At 29.4% G+C, this 20,197-nt stretch overlaps 8 protein-coding genes across 8 annotated transcripts; 3 read left to right on the top strand and 5 right to left on the bottom strand.

The window, feature by feature from the left end:
- Positions 1–39: 39 nt before the first annotated feature.
- Positions 40–1,611, bottom strand: BX663DRAFT_492215 (uncharacterized protein). The gene is given in 6 exon segments (XM_051525184.1): positions 40–329; positions 348–716; positions 770–1,018; positions 1,136–1,159; positions 1,224–1,303; positions 1,358–1,611. 5 exon segments carry the CDS (start codon positions 1,291–1,293, stop codon positions 124–126), a joined length of 918 nt encoding a protein of 305 aa, XP_051387835.1. The 5' UTR covers positions 1,294–1,303; positions 1,358–1,611; the 3' UTR covers positions 40–123.
- A 277-nt stretch (positions 1,612–1,888) lies between these two features.
- On the bottom strand, positions 1,889–3,290 carry BX663DRAFT_492204 (uncharacterized protein). Its single transcript, XM_051525183.1, has 4 exons — positions 2,929–3,290; positions 2,170–2,861; positions 1,971–2,083; positions 1,889–1,909 (listed from the first exon to the last, which is right to left on the bottom strand). Exons 1-3 carry the CDS (start codon positions 3,101–3,103, stop codon positions 2,063–2,065), a joined length of 888 nt encoding a protein of 295 aa, XP_051387834.1. The 5' UTR covers positions 3,104–3,290; the 3' UTR covers positions 1,889–1,909; positions 1,971–2,062.
- A 1,994-nt stretch (positions 3,291–5,284) lies between these two features.
- On the bottom strand, positions 5,285–6,511 carry BX663DRAFT_492200 (uncharacterized protein). Its single transcript, XM_051525182.1, has 3 exons — positions 6,180–6,511; positions 6,085–6,107; positions 5,285–6,000 (listed from the first exon to the last, which is right to left on the bottom strand). The coding sequence occupies exons 1-3, from the start codon at positions 6,455–6,457 to the stop codon at positions 5,360–5,362; spliced, it is 942 nt and encodes a 313-aa protein (XP_051387833.1). The 5' UTR covers positions 6,458–6,511; the 3' UTR covers positions 5,285–5,359.
- A 3,245-nt stretch (positions 6,512–9,756) lies between these two features.
- Positions 9,757–10,041, bottom strand: BX663DRAFT_425024 (uncharacterized protein; the record flags this gene model as incomplete). The annotated part of the gene is made up of 1 exon (XM_051522465.1): positions 9,757–10,041. One exon carries the CDS (start codon positions 10,039–10,041, stop codon positions 9,757–9,759), a length of 285 nt encoding a protein of 94 aa, XP_051387832.1.
- Positions 10,042–11,237: 1,196 nt separating this feature from the next.
- Positions 11,238–15,439, top strand: BX663DRAFT_464247 (P-loop containing nucleoside triphosphate hydrolase protein). Its single transcript, XM_051524013.1, has 12 exons — positions 11,238–11,443; positions 11,513–11,642; positions 11,775–12,012; positions 12,083–12,201; positions 12,264–12,463; positions 12,523–13,128; positions 13,193–13,606; positions 13,699–13,764; positions 13,829–14,034; positions 14,101–14,245; positions 14,320–14,596; positions 14,663–15,439. The coding sequence occupies exons 1-12, from the start codon at positions 11,282–11,284 to the stop codon at positions 15,328–15,330; spliced, it is 3,231 nt and encodes a 1,076-aa protein (XP_051387831.1). The 5' UTR covers positions 11,238–11,281; the 3' UTR covers positions 15,331–15,439.
- Positions 15,440–15,720: 281 nt separating this feature from the next.
- Positions 15,721–16,783, top strand: BX663DRAFT_492188 (uncharacterized protein). The gene is made up of 4 exons (XM_051525181.1): positions 15,721–15,775; positions 15,840–15,873; positions 15,989–16,623; positions 16,710–16,783. Exon 3 carries the CDS (start codon positions 16,054–16,056, stop codon positions 16,495–16,497), a length of 444 nt encoding a protein of 147 aa, XP_051387830.1. The 5' UTR covers positions 15,721–15,775; positions 15,840–15,873; positions 15,989–16,053; the 3' UTR covers positions 16,498–16,623; positions 16,710–16,783.
- Positions 16,609–17,390, top strand: BX663DRAFT_12648 (uncharacterized protein). Its single transcript, XM_051521527.1, has 5 exons — positions 16,609–16,623; positions 16,689–16,907; positions 17,019–17,081; positions 17,139–17,173; positions 17,260–17,390. Exons 2-5 carry the CDS (start codon positions 16,784–16,786, stop codon positions 17,296–17,298), a joined length of 261 nt encoding a protein of 86 aa, XP_051387829.1. The 5' UTR covers positions 16,609–16,623; positions 16,689–16,783; the 3' UTR covers positions 17,299–17,390.
- On the bottom strand, positions 17,387–19,011 carry BX663DRAFT_539262 (uncharacterized protein). The gene is made up of 2 exons (XM_051530709.1): positions 18,347–19,011; positions 17,387–18,230 (listed from the first exon to the last, which is right to left on the bottom strand). Exons 1-2 carry the CDS (start codon positions 18,919–18,921, stop codon positions 17,483–17,485), a joined length of 1,323 nt encoding a protein of 440 aa, XP_051387828.1. The 5' UTR covers positions 18,922–19,011; the 3' UTR covers positions 17,387–17,482.
- Between the last annotated feature and the right edge of the window lie 1,186 nt (positions 19,012–20,197).

Genomic DNA, 20,197 nt, shown 5'->3' with positions numbered 1-20,197 from the left:
TTATATTGAATAATTTTTTATATACATTTATATTAATATATATATATAATCTCTTTTTACAAATAATATTATTTATTTCTTTATTTTATTTTATTTTCAACAGTAATAAAAACAAAAGCTATTTTATTGCCAATGATGAGTAGTATTAGTAGGAGGTTGGTAAGGCTGAGGAGGCAATTGAGGTGTAGCATTATTAGCGGTTGAAGGTGGAGGAGGCAAATAAGAAAGAGGATTACGGTTTTGGGAAGGGGGGATATTAGGAACTTGAGAAAGACTATATTGTCTTTGAGACGAATAAGTAGGAGTTTGCGGAGGCGGAGGCTGTTGAAGCTGCTGAGGTTGATGTGGCTGCTGGGGTTGATGTGGCTGCTGGGGTGGGTGTGGCTGCTGGGGTGGGTGTGGCTGGTGAGGTTGATATTGCTGTTGAGATTGATATTGCTGAGGAAGAGGCTGCTGCGACTGATAAGGTTGCTGAGGAGGTTGATGTTGGTGTGGAATTAGTTGCTGCTGTCCAATTGTTAATTGAGAGGGGGGTGGAGGAGCAGGTTGAGAATAATTAGGATGATGTGGCACAGTCTGTTGTTGTTGTTGTTGTATTTGAGGTGGAGGATAGTATGGAACAGAGGCAGTAGTTGTAGAAACAGGGGAAATACTATTGGTTAATTCTTTTACAGAAGAGGCTTCTTCTTCATGTGTTGTACTGGTATCGAAAGAAGCTAATATTAATAAACATTAGTCAATAAAGTAGTATAATTACTAATTTATTTACCTAGTTCAGAGGGAGTAAGTCGTCGAGTCTGCTTAGTTTCTTCCACATTTTTTGTATCTTTTCCCTTTCTATCCTCCCCTTTTTCTTCTTTTCCATCAATTCTATTGATTAACTCTGTTAAACTATCACGAAGCTTAATTAGGGATAATTTCACTTCGTCATTAGCATTTTCTTCACTAAATGATTTATCGTAAATTGTTATTTTGAGTAAATTATTAATAGAGATAGCATGTGTAATGTCGTTATCATCTATATTTTATAAATTTGAACAAGCTGAATTACTATACATATAATTTTTTTTTTTTTTTTTTTTTTTTTTTTTTTTTTTTTTTTTTTTTTTTTTTTTTTTTTTTTTTAAGCAAATACCTGACATATTAATCATATCACCCTCTACATAATAAAATGTTAACTAATACATAACAAAATAATAAAGCCTTTTTTTTTTGTTTCTTACCATCATCCATATATTTCATAATCATATTTTCAGGTGTTTTAAGTTTATCTTTAAAAACACGACACATCATTAAACATAATCTAATGAAATTTCATTAGTTTATATATTTAATATGTTCATTTATTATACTTTACTCATCATAAGTAGGTATTTGATTGATGGGTATACGGCGGATGTCATTACCAAGTCGACCTATACATGTATGTTAATTTCTCTTTTTTTTTAAAAAAAAAAAAAGGAAGAAGACATATCTTACATTTAACAATAATATCTCCTGTTACAATCTTTCGCAAATTAGCGTAGTCAGTCATTAAAAGTGATAGTTTTTGTTTTTAGAAAAAGAAAAAACGAATAAATTACTTTAAAATAAACAATTTCGAAAAAAAAATCATGTTATGATTGGATGATAGCGATCATATTATTATTTCTTTTTTTTTTGCATAATAGATTTTTATTTAATAGCGGAAATGTTTATTATTATCATTATCAATTAATTCAGCTAAACAAGCTGAACGTTTTTGGGGTATAGAAAAAGTAACTACATCATTATCGTTAGTATCGTCAATAATATCTGGTATTTCAGGCATAAAGAGCGAGCCATCACTTGCGTATTTATATAAGGGAGGAATGATAGCTTTTTTATCAAAGCAATCTTCAGGAGATTTAACTGGACTCAAACTATCGCACTGTAAGATTATATAAATAAGTGATACATTTACATGAATTATTATTTTATTTATTTCTTACCTTATCTAACGCAGGCAATTCCATATGCTCTAGTATCATTTGGATAAAATTACATAGATTTCTTTCAAAATAAACTAATGGATAAAGTTTTTCTAATTCTTTAAAGTGTATTTCTAATGTATTTCCTTCTTTAATTTGTATAAACTAATTCCCCCTTTTTTCTTTCAGTAATAAATTCTATGAACTAAATAGTATTTACCTCTTTTTCTCTTTCACGTACTTGTAGCTTGAATAAAAACATTGTTCTCGTTTTTGGAAATAATAAATGATGATCTGCTGCTTTAACATTCCAGTTATCATCGTCCTCTTCATCTTCTTCTTCACTCACTTCTTCATCTTCTTCATCCTCATCTTCTACATAGCCATATGAAAATATGTCATAAATAGTCTCAAGTCCTGTTTTACCATCACACATATAACTCTGGATAGCAGCTTGAGTTAAAAAGTCTAGAAAGAGGTCATACCAACGTGGAGGCATCCCTCCTCCCATCACTTGTTGACCAGCTACCATCAAGGGCTTTGCCACACCTTGATGATTTTCGAGTGCAGATCTCAGCATATTAGCACTTGTCTTCAAAAATGCTGGTATTGCTTCTGCTAAACCTGGTTGTTGACTTAAGGTTAAAGATGAACAACAATTTGGACGACGATGACGGCGACAACAGCGTGGACTGAAAGGCTTTGAAAACAATAATTCATTTCTGTTGTATCTTTTATTATTATGTCGATTAATATGAATAGGATTGGGAATTGTCACGTGATGAATAGTACCACTGCTACGACGATCTATGGCCAGGCTTGTTAATTTATAAAGATTTAATCTTTGTTCAAATTTAGCATCTTCTTTATTGTCTCTTATTAATTTTTTATTATTTCGGGATGAAAGTATGCCTTATTGTAAGCGATACGACAATTAAACTTTCTTTTTTTTTCAGTTGATAAACTTTATTTATTTTACCTTCTACAACTGATTCAATAACGTTATTATTGTCTGTTTCGGCCTGATAATTTTCTTCTTCTTCTTCTTCATAAGAAAGAGCCTTTTGAATTCTTGATTGAATTGATTGATAAAAGAGATGGTCTAATATTAAATTATTTGTAGTCGAAGAAATATTATTATTCGTGAAGAGCATGATTTACATATAAAATAAAAAAAAAGAAGAAAGCAGACAAGCTTATCCGAGAATATAACACGAACTTATATATATGAAAACTTGCATCGGAAAAGTGAGGATTGTAAAAGCATTATCTTATCGGGTACAATATATCCCTGAAATAATTTAACTTCCGTTGCCTCCCCTCTTCTTCCCCTCTTCTTCCCCTTTCTTCCCCTCCCCCCAAAAAAAAATATATTTATATTCTTACTATGGTTAATTGGATAATTTCTGAAAAGAGCTGTCTGACTTCAGAGATTAGTTTAACCCAAAAAAAGAAAGTTTAATTGCTCTTTTTTTTTTAAAAAAAAATATGTTTCTTAAAGAGAGATTCTAATAAGCTTATTTTCATCTACATACTAGATCCTAGTTTCTATTCTTAGCTTTAGCTATCTCCTTTAACTTCATAAACATTTCTGTTAAAAAAATAAACATATCTTCTTTAATCTTCATCACTAGAAGCATCGTGTTGAGTAGTTGTTTCCTTTTCTTAGGAAAGAATTCTTCCATCATAACATTGTGTGGAATAGTTACTTTAAGTTGAGCTTTGACGCGTTTTCGAAGATTGGTCAACAGATTTAATTAAAATGACTCTTTTTTTTTCTCAATAATAAGTCCTTCTTTGTCAAATATAGTGCTATAATCATCTTTGTTAAAAAAAAACACAAATAAATAAACAAATAAAAAAAAAAAAAAAAAAAAAAAAAAAGATCTGTAGCTGTTATTGACGATAATCAATATGATAAGTAAACGAAAGACCATTCGAGGATTCCACTAAAGATAAGATAGTATTAAGAAGAATCACTACTATTTCTCGTTTTATCAGGCTTATAAACGAACTATTCGAGATTATTATAGAAGATACTTTTATCTATAAATCTCAGTCATCCAAATGAAAGATAGAAAACGAAAATCATCGAGTAATAAGATTTCTCCCTATCTTACTCTCCTTAACTCTATATTAATAGTGCAGTTTCTGGGGTTTTGTTAAGGGTTTGTTTTAGTAGAGTTGCTGATATTTTCGACAACATACTCATGGTTAGTAAGCTCTATAGTTATTCTAAGCATCAAATTATTAATTGCTATACTTTAACTCCCATTATTAACTTGCTTTACTCTTTATTGAATTAAAAAGACACTGATAATTATTGATTACTGTTTTTTTCCATATATATAGTTTTTTTTTCTGCTTTTAGCCCATCGGCAAAAGTAATAATGCTTATCAGCTGTACTGAATGTCATACTAATTAAGCCAAAGCACTTTAAACTATATGCTAAATAATAATAATCATATGATGCATACCATAGCTTATTAAATAATCTATATTCCATATATGTATATATTTATGATTTCAAGTACAAAGAAAACATGAGTAATTCTTACTACATCTTTTCAGTAATACAGTATAAAGATAACCATTTCCAATATCAAGTCTTTGGTTGAACTATTAGATATATATCAGTTATGTGTGTGCTTTGTTATAACTTTGAAAAATATGTTATTAGCTTATTCATTTTATATCTGTTAATGTATTATAGCTATGTACTTTTATTTACTTTAGGTCATGAAAAAAAAAAAAAAAAAAACTTTTATGATTTAGTAATGTGCCATTATTTATATAAATACATGCTACTGAATAAAACAAAATAACTATGCTTTGTTGTGCCTAATGTCCTAATATAGGTTTAGGTAGCTCAGTTTGTACAGTTTTGTAAATAATGTCGTGTTTATTTTATTATTGGTGTTTCTTAAATTTATTATTATGAATACTATAATAGACACATAAGCTTTAAATATCATGTCAATTTTTAAAAGCTTTTTATTCTGTTAATAATAGTTATATTGGATTCAAATTTCTCTGAACATGAATGATCAACTCTATTCCTCTCGACTTTTGATCTAATATCCTTGTTCATTAGAGATGCTATGTAAAATTATTTTGAAAGCTTATTTTGGCTTATTTGTAATTAAAAGAATACAATTGTATTTTATTACAAGTGCTCTTGATGATTTGTTAAATTTAATGAATTACAGAAGACACTAATTCTCATGTGTTTATATTATTTATGGTATCTTTTTTTTTTCTTTAAGCCCTAAAGTCTACTCATTTATTTATTTGTTTGTTTTGTTTTTTTTTAAAAAAAAAAAAAAAAAAAGAGAAAAGAAAAAGTATACCATTTGGTATCTTGAACATTTTATTTACAATTTTTTTTCTTTTAATAATAATAAGATTTTCAACAACATCGCTGATCTCCCCCCTTCTCCCTCTTTGTGTTTACATTATTTTTGGTTGATGATGACTGGCCAGCAGTTGTTGTTATATTCTTTTGTTTTGTTAACCAAGATAAGCATTGAAATAACAACCAAGTAGTTGACAAAGAAATAACCGATTTCATCGTAGAAGCTAACAAAGCCACAAATTGTAAAGAAGAAGGATGTAATAGTTGTTTTCTCTTTTTAGTCATGGTAGTTATTTGTTGTTTAGAGATAGAGATAAAACGAGGAAAAGACTTTAAAGAAATGCTAGTTTGTAACAAGAGTGAAGACCAAATCATATCGTTGTTATTTTTGTCATTGTCAATAATAGAGGAAACAGGATATTCAGGTTGATATTCAATCTCGATAATTTCAGGATTAAAGTGAACTGAAGAAGATTTGCTACTAATACTACTAAAGCTATTAGTACGTGATGCTATCATAACATTATTATCGGAATAAGTCGGTATGTTTTGGGTGACGTTACTACTGTTATACTTTTTTAAAACAGGTTTAAGCGTTGGAGAAGTTTTCTGTTGTTGTTGTTGTACATTCTTCTTCTTCTCCATCTCAATATTTCTATTGTTGGAAGTAGCTGTATAGATTGGACCATATAGCCCTAAATAAACATGTATATATGTATTTATATATTTTCTTCCTTTTAGTAACTATTTTATTATTGCATGTTATATATTATTTTTACATGTGATATCAGATTCTTTTTGCCTATGATATGATATTATAAATAATCACGTTCAATTATAATTAATCGTTTTATTTTATTTTATTTTATTTTACCAACTAACAGTGGAAGGGTGAATTAGTTTATTAGACTGGCCAAGCTGGTTTGTACAATCTCTAGCCATCGTTCTCCATAAAGCATTCTGAAATCGAAGTAATTTATATTCTTCAGATTTCTTTAATCTTTTTTCATTTTTTGTTAATAAAGTATCAGTAGGAGTGATTGTATTGATGATATAACATTGACGTTGTTTATAGTTTTCTTTATAAGTTTGAATCAAATCTTCTGGTGACCATTGATAGGAAAGATAATCGACGCAATACTCTGCCTTCATATCTGATAAATATAAATATAAATAAAAATATAAATATAAATAAAATAAAAAAGGGAAGAAAAGAAAGTTTAATACTGAAACTATCATGTACTTTATAATAAACGCCACCTTACTCTGTCACGACATTATATCTTCTAGAGCTTTATTTTATAAAAATAGCATTTTGTGAAAAGGAGCATCCCGGATCCGATATTCCCACAAAGAACATTCAAGACAGTAACAGCACAGACCGTGTTACACTCTATTTCTCTTACAAAATTGATATGATGATGCTCTCATTTGATATTATGCATTTGTATATTTTTAACATCTCCTTATCTGAAAGGGTAAAATCTGTTTATGAGTGTGAAAGATTACATATCCATGATGTTGCATAAATAGAGTTTAATCTCAAATTTCAGGCACAAAGAAAAAAGAAAAAAGAAAAAAGAAAAAAAAAACTGATTATAAAGATTTCCGTTGAGAAAAGTATAATAATAATAAGGACATCATACATGAATGTTCTCCTATCATGCATTTTTGTTCAACGATATCACATTGATGAATAATTCCATTTGACTATTTGTTACATTATATGAGACTCTTTATTTTATTGTATAACAAAAAAAAAGACCTGCATCCCAGAACACGCATATAAGCTTAATAAGGTTTTTTCTGTTATGATTATACATTTATAGCTTGGTGGAGTAAAGACAATAAATAAATCGAAAGCTTATTTTTTATTATTTTTATTTATTTATTTATTTATCAAAAATATATAGTTTAAAACTATAATTTTATGATAAGAACACACTCTTCCTTCATTTTAAATCTAAAAAGTTTATATGCATATCTTAAGTAGACTAACTATATTAAAACTTGATAAAATAAAATAAAATCCCTTATCAAACATGAAAACATAAATCTTCAAAGTCATTGGATAAAGTTATTTTATTATACTAAACCTTGTTACATCTGATATACTATACATGTTTTTTATCGTTTCAAATTTTATTTGCTCTTCTGGGCATAGTAGCAAATTTGCTCAACGATAATCAAATGTATTACATAAAAGGCTTCATTTATGTAATATTCTCTTAATATCCGTAGACTTGTGTTTTATTTTAAAAAATCAAGTACTAGATATCAATTATATTAAAAATTAGTTAGTTAGGACTAGTTTAAAGGAATAGACTAAGAAATCAAAAAGGAAAAGCTTTTTTTTTTCTTTTGGAATAAGGACTAAACAAAAAACAAATACTACTTATATTATTGGTAAGAAGGATAAGAAGAAGAAAGCCAATTAAAGATTCTCTTTTCGAATTATGACAGTAAAGAAAGCAGCGAATCATTATTTGAATGAATTAAATAGTTTAATTTGTAGAGGGGGGAGGAAAAGATAATACAAACAATTGGCTAATAGATAAACCGAGGCAAAAGCTTATTATTTATATTTATTGCGGTAGTAGCACTCGATTCTAAATACACATTATTATTATTATTATTTTTTTTTTTTGACTTCTAATATTTTTATTTGACTTTATAGTTTTCCTTTGACTAGTGCTTGTTCGCAGTATTGCATTGTATACAAGTATATAAAATGTCTAGGCATGTTTTTTTATTTTACTTTATTTTTCTTATATATAAAAAATAAAAGACAAGTCCACTTTGTATTGTTCACCATGTAAATAATACCTTTAACAGTTTTGCATTGATTCCTATTTAGTCTAAAATAAGACATTAATATGAAACTCGAAAAAATAATAAAAAGTACACAGCATAAAAAAAAATAATAATGATTATATTTTTATGCTCACTTGCCAAATAAGTTAAGAAAGGATGCAAAAGAGTGACATCAATCATATTTAGTTAAAAAAATATAAATATAAATATAAATATAAATAATAAATTAGCCAGGTACAATTGGTTCTTTTGAATATAGCTTATTTATTATTACTATTCTTCGCTTTGTATGTAAAAATAACATAAATACTTTTCAACAGCATTAGTATCGAAGTTCTATACGGTAGTACAAGATTTACACTTGAGGATTGTATGTACCAGTCCAGCTGGTGAATACTGTCGGTTAATAAAAATATAATTGTCGAAAGAGAAGATTTAATTTTGTCCGTTAATGCAGTTCCTTTTGTCGTTCCCTTTTTTTTTTGCAAATTTTTGAGATCTCTACAATGACAAATACTTTTTATTTTAAAGAATGGAAGGGACAACCCTTTCGATGAGTATGCTGTCCGCCCATAATAGTAGAAGTCCAAAAAAAAAATTGTTAATGACAGATACATGTCTCGTGCAGCAAGTTACTCAACATTAGTTTATAAAAAAAAAATACCGTAAATACCTGATTATTTTAATTATTGGTGTATCTATTGTAAACACATCAGTAACCAGCAAGCTAGCTCCAGCTACGGCTTATCCATATAGTTTTGAAGTTCCATGTCTCTTCTGTGCCAAGCGCTGTTTACTAATGTCTTCAATCACATTATCAGAAATTGAATCAACTGAGCAACTAGATCCTTTAACAGCTATTGGTATATTTTTGTGTTCACAAAAACTTTCGATAACACACCTTGATTGTGGCTCTGATGATTCTACTATGAAACTTTATATAAAGTGGCGATTGTTATGATTGTAGTCGTCCTTACAACTAAGTTAATAGAAAAAAACCATCATTCATTACATAATAAAGAGGTTATTCAAATAAAGCTAATGTATTGTACTTCACAGCATAATATTCATTCTACAACATTCAGTTTTAATAACAGCCATTGTTAGAGTATTCGAGCATTAAAAAAAAAAATTATATACATTGTATTATGACTGTTATATTCAATTACATAATTATTTATACAAGCCATACATATTATATATACATTGATAATATTGAATTGTTATGTAATAACATCTTAGTGGATGATGATAATAATAGTGGCATATAAATAATTGGTATTATTGTTATAGCTGGAGTATTCGCTGTGAATTAATATTGACGCGTTGCTTACCCCAGAAATAATAATCGGGTATATTTTTAGTAACAGCGACAGCTCAGGGAGAATAAAGATAAAAATAAATCTTATTACAAGCAGAATTATTCGGAGACAATATTTATGAATAATGCTTTATTATAACAATATTTGCTTATCCAAAACATATTTCTATTAATATCACTTACCTTGCAAGCAAAAAAAATATATAAATATCCCTTGTCATTTTTCCATATTATTTTTTCCTTGAATAAACTATACAGAATTTTCACAGACTTGTCTTTTGCCCTCTGTCCTCATTTCTCTTTATCTTTTTGCATTTTAAAACATAAACCACTCGTATCCTGTCTCCAAATTGTCAACAGAGTTCCTAACTTCGGCTTCAAAATGAGGCTTTTTGACAGTAATCTGCATAATATTTCTTAAATGATGATTAAGCTGCGACTTTGATATAGAAAAGGCCTGAAATTGTTTAGTCAATTTTTCTATAATGTCATCAGCAAAGAGCTGAGAATCATCATCTATCAAATTCTTAATATAGTCTTCATGTTTCGCAATGAAAATACTCTTAGATCCACTATTATTCTTTGATTTCTTATAGAGCATCTCATCCCCCCATCTTTTGGTATGTTTTCCACCACCTTTCCCGCAGTACATGGGTGGTCAATCAAGAGTTCTTTGGAAAATTTAGTGATATTTCCTTTCTCTTCAGGATTTTCAATCATTTTATCAATAAAATCCTCTCTTTGCTTGTCTGTATAAGTGTTATAAACTACTAATTTGGTAGACTTATCGTCTAGAGTGTTTGCTTCTTTAGCCTCTTTCACTATACTAATCTTTTCAACAGATTTATTAACTAAATAACTCTTGCAGCCAGTTTAGTTATTGTTTCAAGTACAATGCTTGGGTTTAGTAAGTAATTTCTGTCAAGATACCTTTTATGGGATCAAAAACTCTTTCAGTATACTCATCGAAAGGGTTGTCCCTTCCATTCTTTAAAATAAAAAGTATTTGTCATTGTAGAGATCTCAAAAATTTGCAAAAAAAAAAGGGAACGACAAAAGGAACTGCATTAACGGACAAAATTAAATCTTCTCTTTCGACAATTATATTTTTATTAACCGACAACCATTTTTTTATAACCGCCAATTATATCTTCGTGTAATCGACAATTTCAGTTTTTCGTGACCGACAATTACTTTTTTTGTAACCGACAATATCCACCAGCCGGACTGTATGATGAAATCTTATTTAATGCATAAGCAGAATATTCTTTTACTTGAAGAAATCATTGTTTGTATCGCTAATTACTGTTTAGCTTTCAAAAGTTCTTTAAGTTTTTTTTTTTTTTTTATTAAAGGGTAATGACATTTAGCAGTAGATAGGCCAGGTTTAGTCAAGTAATAGTTACAAGGTTTGCCAACTACATGTAGGAGCTCAGATTAAATTATAACTTCCTTTTCTTGAGCGCTTGATAATTATTAGGACGGGACCTTGTAAATACTCATCTTCAGTAGCTTGAAGTTCCCTTTATATATATATATATACATACATATATCATGAAGTACTTATTACATAATTTAAACACTATTATCTTCTTCTGCGAGAAGAGCTTTATGTTTTGTTTTGTTTTTTTTATCTCTTTTCCCCTGTATTATTGAATAAGAAAATGGTAATTTTTACTTTGATCTATTATCTCCGTCTAGGAAATAATAATTGATAAAACCTTTTTTTTAATTAATTATTCAACTCAGCTATTTTTTAAAGTTGAAAAAATCAAGAGTCTTTAAATTTTCATTTTTCTCCTTATTATTTTATTTTGTTTTACTTTTATTTTTAAAGCAGAATGACTGCAAGCAATCTAGAATTACTACAAGTATATTCGAAAGGACTTGTTGTTTGGTTACCTGATGAAGAACAAGGATGGATTTCTGCAACAGTTATATCTATCGAAAATGATAATACCATAATTAAAATGAGTTTACAAGATGACATGAATCCTGAAAAAGTAAAAGAGCACACCCATGAATCTTGACCTTCATTCGTATTAAATATCTATTATATACATATATAATAGGTACATATATTTGAAGCTAGTTTAGTTGATATTGAATCAAACAAAATAAGTTTACCCCCATTTCGAAATCCTCCCAAAATGGAGAATACAGAAGACTTGACAAGTCTTAGTTACCTCAACGAACCTTCAGGTAAAAAAATAAAAAAATAAATAAATAATAAAAAAAAAAAAAAAGAAAAAAGAAAAAAGAAAAAAAAACTCCTTAAAAAAATAAATAACAGTCTTTCTGTGTGTATTTGTTGTTAAATAATATTCTCCCTAGTATTAAATACTATCAAGATTCGATACGAGGAAAAAAACATTTATACCTATTCGGGAATCGTTTTGATTGCCACTAACCCTTTTGCCCATGTCCCACTCTATGGACCTGAAATTATTCAAAAATATTCAGGAAATAGAAGAAATAAACTTGAACCTCATTTGTTTGCTATAGCTGAAGATGCTTACAGATGTATGATCAGAGATAACAAAAATCAAACTATTATTGTATCAGGAGAAAGGTAAACCCAACAAAAAAAAAAGTAATAGGAGTTAATATGGGAGATGTTTATGTGTGTTTTATTTTAATAGTGGTGCTGGTAAAACTGTAAGTGCAAAATATATTATGCGTTATTTTGCTACAGCAGACGATCAGGAAATGGATAATAAAGGCATTGAATCCATGACTGAGGTAGAAGAACAAATTTTAGGTAAAAACATCGTTAATTCTCCTTGCCATTTTCTCCTTATTAAAAATATGTGTGTTTTCTAGCTACAAATCCTATTATGGAAGCTTTCGGTAATGCAAAAACAACCCGAAATGACAATTCCTCAAGATTCGGTAAATATATCGAAATCCATTTTGATAAAGAACGTACAATTATTGGTGCTAAAATCAGAACCTATTTACTGGAAAGATCTCGTCTTATCTTTCAACCTGAAACTGAGAGAAATTATCATATATTTTACCAAGTAAAATTAGATCCTTTTTCCTACATATTACTGAGGAGGCTAATTTTTTTTTTCTTTAGTTGTGTGCAGGTGCTAATGAAAATGAGAAAAAAGAATTGGCATTAAAAGAATGGTCATATTTTCACTACCTTAACCAAAGCGGAACAGGTGTTATTCCTTCTGTAGATGATGCAAAAGATTTCCAAGAGACTAGAGCTGCTTTAACAACAATTGGTATTCATGAAGAACTCCAATCAGAGATATTTCATCTTTTAGCTGCACTTTTACATCTTGGTAATATTGAAATCGGAGGAAGAAATGAGACAGCTGTTTTGGATGACCAACAAGAATCTCTTGCCCTTGCTACTGAGCTTTTGGGTCTTGATGCTACTGAATTCAAGAAATGGATTGTAAGAAAGCAAATCGTGACAAGATCAGAAAAAATCATTACCAATTTATCCCCCTTACAAGCACAAGTAGTACGTGATTCAGTAGCTAAATATATTTATGCTCATCTGTTTGATTGGCTCGTGGATCATATCAATAATAGTCTGTCATGCTCTGATCCAGAAGAGCAAGTAGCGAGTTTTATTGGTGTCTTGGATATTTATGGCTTTGAGCATTTCCAAAAGAATTCATTTGAACAATTTTGTATCAATTATGCGAATGAAAAACTTCAACAACAGGTATAAATATACACACTTGCTTCCCTTTTATTTTATTTTATTTATTTATTTCAATACCTTTTAGTTTAATCAACACGTATTCAAACTTGAACAAGAAGAATATATCAAGGAAGATATTGATTGGAAATTTATTTCGTTTAGCGACAATCAGAAATGTATAGAGTTGATTGAGAGTAAGATGGGTATTTTATCATTATTGGATGAAGAATCACGTTTGCCATCAGGCACAGATCAGGGCTTTTGTAACAAGCTTTATCAGCAATTTGGCAGTAATTGTCCAGACTATTTCAAGAAGCCTAGATTTTCTAACAATGCCTTTGTCGTTTCACATTATGCTCATGATGTTCAGTATGAGTCTGAAGGCTTCTTGGATAAAAATAAGGATACCGTTCCTGAGGAACTTTTGGCATTGCTTCATGCCTCTCAGTCTACATTCTTGGCAGATATGATTCAACCTGTTGCACCAGTAAATCTTATAGTAAGTCTTTATATATATATATATATATACATATAAGGGGAAAAGAAGCAAGTGAATGCAAAGTTTTAAAACTTGTGTATATTTTTGTATAGACTGATCAGGTGCCTAAAAAGACTCTGAGTCAATCCAAGAAGCCTACTTTAGGCTCTATGTTTAGAGTAAAATAATAATAATAACAAAAAAAAGGGGATTATAGAATTAATATTATTATTTTCTTAATAGCTCTCACTCATTAATTTAATGGACACGATTGGAGAAACAAACGTTCATTATATTCGTTGTATTAAACCTAATGAAGCTAAAATAGCTTGGGCCTTTGAGCCTAATATTGTACTTTCACAATTACGTGCTTGTGGTGTCTTAGAGACAATTCGTATTAGTTGTGCTGGATATCCAACTAAATGGACCTATGAAGATTTTGTTGAGAGGTGAGTAAAGAAAAAAAACCCCCTTTTTTTTTTTAATGCACTTTTATAACATATTTTATTATATAGATATCATGCATTAGTTGACTTTTCACAAATGGATAATACTAATAAAGATGCGAAAATGATATGTTCTCATATCATAAATAATATAATCCAGGATACTGATAAATATCAAATGGGTCTTACAAAAATCTTTTTCCGTGCTGGTCAGGTAAATAAGTATTCTTAGAGAACAAAAAAAAAAAGAGAGAGATTATTATCACTCATACCTTAATATTTTATTAGCTTGCTTATATTGAAAAATTAAGATCAGATAAATTGTACACATGCGCTGTGATGATACAAAAGAATGTACGTCGTTTCTTAGCTCGTCTCCAATATAAGAGAGCTCTTCAAACTATTGTAAAGTTACAAGCTATTACACGTCGTCAAATAGCTGTTCGTGCTCTAGAGCATATGCGCCGAGAAAAAGCGGCTACAGTCATTCAAAGTAATTGGAGAAGATATTATGCTAGAAAACAATTTTTGAAAACGAAAGCCTTTATCATTCAATTACAAACAGGTAATATAAAGACAAAAGAAAATTCATGAATTCTTTTCATTCTTTTAACGGCTTTTTTTTTTTTAGTGATTCGTGGAGATTTGGCAAAAAAGAGATATAATATGTTACGAAGAGAACATGCGGCAATCATGGTTCAGAAGATTGTAAGGGGCTGGCTGAGTCGTAAACGATACCAAAAGATTCGAAATTATGTAATTCAACTTCAAACTGCTATAAGATGTTTCCAAGCACGACATCAATTAATAGTGTTACGTGCTGAGGCACGCTCGGTCAATCATCTTAAGGAGGCCTCTCATAAACTTGAATCACGTGTTATTGACTTGATTCAAAATTTAACACAACAGCGTGAAGAAAAGTCACGACTTAAATTAAAAGCAATTGAATTAGAAAACCAAGTCCGTTCCTGGATTCAGAAATATGAACGATTAGATCAACGAGCTAAGGACCTTGAGCAACAGTATGGTAAAAACTTTACTATTACTAACACTATGAATTTAAACGAACAAAGAGATGCTCTTCAAGCAGAATACATAACATCATTAAATAAGATTAAATTACAAGATAAGGAATTATTGCGATTAAAAGAAGAGTTACTTCAACAGCGAGATGGTATGAGTCGATTAAGGATGTCAAGATTATCGACCTCAAGCGATAAGACGTTAGACATTACTGAGTTAAAAAATCAAATCTCTGCGTTAAAGGCAGCTACTGAGTGTAAACTCTATGTACAGTAGTAGTAGTAGTAGTAGTAGTAATGTTTTCTACTTTAATTATAATATCCATAATAATATCCATAATAATAAAATATCGTAATTTATTACCTTCTCTTCATGATGGTGTTCTTTATAAGATAAAATACATAAAATATAGAAAAGACAACAACAGCCATTCATCTTGGTATTTCTATACATATTTTGTGTTATGTTACATTTATTGTCTAATAGTAATAAAAAAAAATAATCCCGAAATATATGCCCGGGTTTATCAAACAGAAATTACATACCAAATATAGAAAAAGAAGTCATCAGAAATAAAAAAAAAAAGAGTTCCTGCTGCTGCATGTGCTTCTTCGGTAAAACGCTAAATAATAATTATATTTTTTTTTCTTCTTCTTCTTTTTCTTTTTTTTTTTTATATATCTAATTTTTTTTTTCGTAATGTCTGGACCATTGCCACAAGGTATACATATATATATATATTATTTATTTAAAAAGGATAAAATAAATATTAACTATATATTTAGGTTGGGAAGAAAAATTCACTCCAGAAGGAAGACCGTAAGTGAATATATACAATTTAATTAAGCAACTCCCCTCATCTTGCCTTTTTCCTTCCTATTTTACTCTACCCTTTATATAATTACATACAATTAACATAAATATGTGTAAATAGATATTATGTAGACCATAATACAAGAACTACACATTGGGAAAGACCTGCTGCAGCACCTCCAGTTTATGGTAACTATGCTTCTCCACCTCCTCCACCAGCTTCAAGACCTGAAGGTTATAATAGATATCCATCTCCTTATGGTCAACAGCAAGATCGTTCATATACTCCTCAATCAGCTAGCTATAACCCTTATCCTCCTCAGCAACATGGCTATCCTTCACCTTATTCTAATGCTAGTGGTAGTCCTTATCCTCCACCTCAACCACAACCACAACAGCAATCACCTTATTCCAACAGTCCCTATCCTCCACAACAACAGCAACAAACACCTTACTCTAATAGTCCTTACACTCCTCCTCCTCCACAACAATCTCCTTATAGCCAACAGCATGACCGTGCATCACCCTATCCTCAACAACAAGCGTATGGCTCTTATCAATATCAACAACCCTATGGTGCCTCTCCATCCGTTCCTCAAACAAAACCTAGTGGTATGTCAAGTGGTATGAAAATGGCTGGCGCAGCTGCTGTAGGTATTGCAGGTGGCTTAGCTGTTGGTAGTATTTTACATCATGAAGAAGAGCAAACTGAACGTATTGAACGACTTGAACAAGAGCAACGTGATTTAGAACGAGGTAAATCAGAATAATTCGGTATAAATATATATTTATATATTTATATATATATACTAATCAGTAAGGGTTTATATATTAATATATAGAACAACAACAGCATGCCTATGATAGTCAACCTGTTTATAGTCAACCTCCTCCTCCTCCTCCTCCTCCTGCTCCTATGGACGGCGGTTATGGAAATTTTGAGCCTAGTTATCCACAAGATGGAGGAGAAACTACGACTACAATTATTCGTGAAGATGGTGGATGGTTTGGACCTGATAAAGAGACCATCATTACAACAGGTAAACCACACACGCACATATATATACATAGACACACACACACACACATATATATATATACAGGCCCTTTTATTATTATTATTTAATTTATGCAATTTGTTTGTTTATTAGATGAATATGGAGGACAAAGAATTGTTGAAAGAGAAGATGGTTGGTTTGATAATGATGTTCAAGGTAAAATAGAATAATAATAAGAATAATAGAAAATATGAAACTCATTGAAATAAATAGTTACAACCATTGATGCTAATGGAAATACCACTTATGTAAGTAGAAATTATTATTTTATTTATTTATTTTCTTCTTTTTTGTTACTAAACTAATGTATTTTTTTTTTTTTTTTTTTTTGTAGGAGGAATATGACGAAGACAATAGTGGATTCTTTGATTAAAATATCTTTTTTTTTTCACATTATATGTGTACAACATTTATATTCTAAAAATAAATTTTTATACTTAATAAAGACTTGAATATCGTGTAAAAAAAAATAAAATAAATTAAAATAAAAAGGTGTATAGACAATTTTATTAAATTTGTGGGTATCAAAAAATGGATAACGAATTTTTTTTTTTCTTCTATGAAAGTTTAGACTCTAATTGTTGAATTCTATTTGAAACTTGTGTCAACATATCTTCTAATTTATTACCAACGATACGTTGTTCTAAGCGGCTAAGGCGTTCTGTACATTCTAAAAGTTGCTTTTCAAATTGTTTTGACACAATATCGCGTACCTGACGACGTACAAGAGTTTCTACATAATTACCTTGTTGTAAAGTTTGCATCAAATTTGAGGAACGACGAATTTGGTCATCCAAGTTATGTTTGAGGTGTTTAGTTTGTTCAATTTGATCATAAAGGAATTCAAAGGGTTGTAGGAATTTTTGTTTTTGAGTCATCACAGGTGGTGTCTTCGTAGTAGATCGTGAGGGACGATATTGATGCCAAGCAGGTTGTTGTGATGGGACAATAGGTGGATTTGGGAAACGGTGTGTAGAATAAGGAGAAGGAACGGTAGCAGATGTAGTAGCAGGATCATTACTACTAAAATATGGCTTTTTGGTTATATGACCACCTTTAGAGACTTTGTGAGAGATGGGGTGATGGTTAGGAGGAATGGTTGTTCTTCTTAAAGGTGCAGATTGAATTAGACCCTGATTGCTTTTTTCATTATAGGAGGGTGTTAAAATAGTTAAATTCTTTTTAGTACCATGTTTAGGAGCAAGTCGTTTTAATAAAAGTGTTGAGGGCTTTGGCAGCTCAATAGCTGTTTGTCTTTTATTTGGTGGTGACATGGAAGAAAGAGAAGGTGAAGAGGATGGTGTACTACAATGTGTATAAATATATAAAAAAAAAAATAGATTAATATCAATGTCACTCAAAAAAAAAAAAAAAAAAAAAAGGGGGAGGGGAGGGGGAGGGAGGAGTACAAATATATTTACCTTGGTAGTAGGAGAGGAGGTGAATTGGTAGAGGTGGCGGGAGGACAAATAAAGGCAGGCAATGTAGGCGACGAAGCTGTTTCTAATTTATGATCCAAATTTTTATTTTGCTTTAAAAACCATTCAGTACCATCAAGTCGTCTTGGCTCAAAATGAACTTGATTAACATGACATATAGGTTTATTTAATAAACGAACAAAGGTTGTCATTTTAAGAAGAGGAATAGCACCTCCATCCAATAATTCATCATCTTCAAGACAGCATAGATCTGCCAAGTTATAAATTTGATGTTTAGAAGCAATATCAGCCATAGCACGAGCTTGAATATAGGAACGACCTGATAAGTCTTTAAAAAAAAGACTAGGAGATTGTAAGAAAGTATTAATTATATCTTGACTTGCTAATTGAAGATCAAAGATAGAAAATAAATCTTCAAGACAATAATAGTTTATGAATTGTTGATCTTTTGTTTGTGAAATGGGTGGAGTGACTATAGGTGATGGAAGTTGATATAAACAAAATGATATCGCTGGAGATATTTGATATTCTCCAATAACTATTTTTTGAATTCTCATAGTTTAATTCTATTTTTGTTAAAAAAAAAGGTTATATTAAAAAAAAATAAATAAAGAAAGAAGGAAAGAAAGAAATGATTCTTACCTTGCCTTCCTCTATTATAATCAATTATTTTTTTTACAGTAAATAATGATGGTACTCGATAATAAATTACCTTTTATGCGGAATATAAAATTTGTATATTTATACGTTTAATTAATATTACAGTCATAATGTTCGTGAACAAAAACTATTATGGTATACAATGAATGTATAAAGAGATAATATTGTTTTTAATACCCAGTAAATTAGCTTATTTGCTGTCATGGAAAGGTTGTTCATTTTGAATTACCTAAAATAGAAATATGTATTTTAGGTTTCGGTAACTAAGGATACAGGGAATATATTACTTTTTTTTTTCGAAAATTGATCGCCAAATTTAAGGTACACAAAATAAAGTACTAATAAATATCTTGAATATTTTGTATTTTATTTTATTTTTTCAGGAAAAATTTGTGCTGTTATAATATATATTATTATAACTATTACTAGTATTATTATATTAATATCTAAAAGTAATTTTTTTATATACAATAATAAAGAAAATTTTATTATTATATTAACATTGTAAAAAAAAAGGGAAAATTATGATAAATATATACACTATGTTTCATGGATATAATAAATTAATATCCCTGATCCTAATTATATTAAAAAGATTCATCTTCAGCAAGGATATATTAAAATATGACAATATTATTACATATGATTATGGTATATGATTATGGTATATGATTATTATAACACATGTCATATATTTATTAGATTATTACAGTGCAATACGGTTATAGTAATAATCTATATAATGTGCTTTATATACATAATACTGTTTTATTTATGATAATAATTTTATTTTTTCTTCTTCTTCCTTTTAAAATCTCAGCCATAATAATTCATTTTATCCTTTTTCAGCAATAAATAACAACAATAATGTACACATGCTGTTACACGTACTTGGCATTAGAAATAATTTAATAATACTTTTGTGTATACTTTGCTTAAAATATTTGCATAAACAACTCTCCTGAATAATACTTGCTAGTAGTTTATTTCCTGTAGTAGTATATATAAAGGCTTTTTTTCCCTTTTTTTTTTCCTTTTTTTCCTTTTTTTTTTTACAACTTAATAAACTTTCTACTTTTTTTGGTAGTTACTTTTTTATTTTTTAAAACATTTCAAGATCGATTATATAGTTTAATGATTTTGGAACTGTTAGAAATATGACGCTTGTCATAT

The sequence above is a fragment of the Cokeromyces recurvatus genome (assembly GCF_025118155.1).
Source record: "Cokeromyces recurvatus strain NRRL 2243 chromosome Unknown BX663scaffold_1, whole genome shotgun sequence".
Taxonomy (NCBI): Eukaryota; Fungi; Mucoromycota; class Mucoromycetes; order Mucorales; family Mucoraceae; genus Cokeromyces; species Cokeromyces recurvatus.
This window is presented reverse-complemented; position numbering and strand designations above follow the sequence as displayed.